Here is a 1,951-nt window from a genome sequence, read left to right on the forward strand (position 1 = left end):
GGGGGGGGGCATTGATGTTGCACAACAGAAAGCATTTAAGAGTCCGGGCCTCATTTAAATTCAAATGTCCGCCTGGAGGAGCGGCTCCAGCGGGTAAACACGGAGCTGTGAGTCGCCTGTTTGTGTGAATTGTCACATGGAGGTTTGTCCACCTGAGCAAATACGGGACGAGGATCTGGGAACGGACCGAGGTCCACAGGCCGTTTACAATATCAATGGCTGCTCTTTATTGGCTTTTTAATTAAGAATAGATGAAGAATAGATGAGGCTCAGACGACGAGGGCCAAGGGCCAATACGCATCTGGCACGGGGGGCGGGGGGGCGTGGGGGGGTGAACGTTTGATCCAAATACACAGAAGAGTCGAATCTTTGAAGTCCAGAAAGTTCTTCGAAGTTGAAACACTGTGACGTCAGAAAAGTGAAATATTCAATGATTTTCTTCCGTTAATAAATGGTCGAAACAGTCGTTGATCTGGAGGTTAGTTTGATCTGGAGACACTCGTCTCTAACTGTGTTCTGATCACTTCCTGTTTGTCTGACAGAGAACTCCGTGGCGGCAAAGTCCGGCGGCTGTTTCCCGGCATCCTCCACTCTGACCCTGGAGGACGGAACCCAGAGAGCGGTCGGGGAGCTGCGGCCCGGGGACAGGGTTCTGGCGGCCGACCCTGACGGACACCTGCTCTACACGGACTTCATCACCTTCATCGACCAGGACTCCACCACCAGGAGGCTCTTCTACGTCATCGAGACCGACTCGGGCCAGAGAATCACGCTGACCGCCGCACACCTGCTCTTCGTGGGCCACAACTCTTCTTCTTCTTCTTCTTCTTCTTCTTCTTCTTCTTCTTCTCCTTCTTCTTCTTCTTCTTCTTCTGTGGTGGACAGACGGATGTCGGCGGTGTTCGCCAGCAGCGTCCAGCCCGGACAGAAGGTCTTCGTGTTGGACTCCGTGGGACAGCAGCTCCAGCCCGTCACCGTCCGACGGATTTTTACGCAGGAACACCAGGGCTCGTTTGCGCCAGTGACCGCGGAGGGGACCGTGGTGGTGGACCGGGTCCTGGCGTCCTGTTACGCAGTGATCGAAGACCACCGGCTGGCACACTGGGCCCTGGCCCCGGTCAGGGCCGCGCACTGGGTCTCCACGCTGCTTTTCAGCCCTCAGACTGCGGCTGGGACCCGGCAGGAGGACGGGGTCCACTGGTACTCCAAGGTCCTTTACCAGTTAGGGACATGGCTGTTGGACAGTCAGTCCATCCATCCACTGGGCATGTCGGTGTCCCCGAGTTGAAGGTTCGACTCCGGAGGAACAGAGTCGGACTCGAACGTAGAGACACGTGACTATTCTTTAGATATAAAAACAACAACAACAACAACAAATAAAATCAAATAAAAATCATTATTGTGAACAACAGACAGACCAACCAGACGAAGGTCCGAGCGGCGGAGTTGGGATATTTATTGGACAGACTTTTTCCCGAGCTGTGTCCCGTGTCAGAGAACGAGTGGAGCCTTAAAAAAAAAAAAGTTTCTCTTTGAATAATTTATTCTCGTGTGAAGAGGCCTGAGCTCTGGACTGTGTCTTATCTATTTTTGTATATCTCAAATGTTAAAAAAGACTTAAAATGAAAGAAAAATGTGTAAAAAAAAAATAAAAAAAGAAGAAGAAAAAGAAAGAGAGACAGAGAGAGGGGGGAGGAGGGGGGAGACAGTTCTCCCACCGCCTGCGTCACTCTGACTGTTATATTCCGGGAGAAAAGACAAAGTTGTTCCATAAATTATATTTTTATACTCAGAATTGTAAATTAGATTTTGACAGATCGATACCGAATCACATTTCGTTATTTGAAATAGTGTAAGATATGAGAATATATTTTAATTTAAATACAGTAGCTGGGAAAGTGTTGGATTTAAAGAAAAATACTCTTGTACTGCTTGTTTTATTCAGAATACT

The 1,951-nt window shown here is 49.2% G+C and overlaps 1 protein-coding gene across 1 annotated transcript in view; it reads left to right on the forward strand.

The window, feature by feature from the left end:
* shha (sonic hedgehog signaling molecule a) overlaps positions 1–1,524 on the forward strand; it is an 8,652-nt gene extending 7,128 nt beyond the window's left edge. The window contains exon 3 of the mRNA XM_008308370.3: positions 543–1,524. Within this exon, the coding sequence (XP_008306592.1) occupies positions 543–1,288 (746 nt within the window). The 3' untranslated portion in view covers positions 1,289–1,524. The remainder of the gene's footprint in view (positions 1–542) is intronic.
* Positions 1,525–1,951: the final 427 nt, after the last annotated feature.

Source organism: Cynoglossus semilaevis, chromosome 3, assembly GCF_000523025.1.
Source record: "Cynoglossus semilaevis isolate Cse_v1.0 chromosome 3, Cse_v1.0, whole genome shotgun sequence".
In the NCBI taxonomy this organism is placed as follows: Eukaryota; Metazoa; Chordata; class Actinopteri; order Pleuronectiformes; family Cynoglossidae; genus Cynoglossus; species Cynoglossus semilaevis.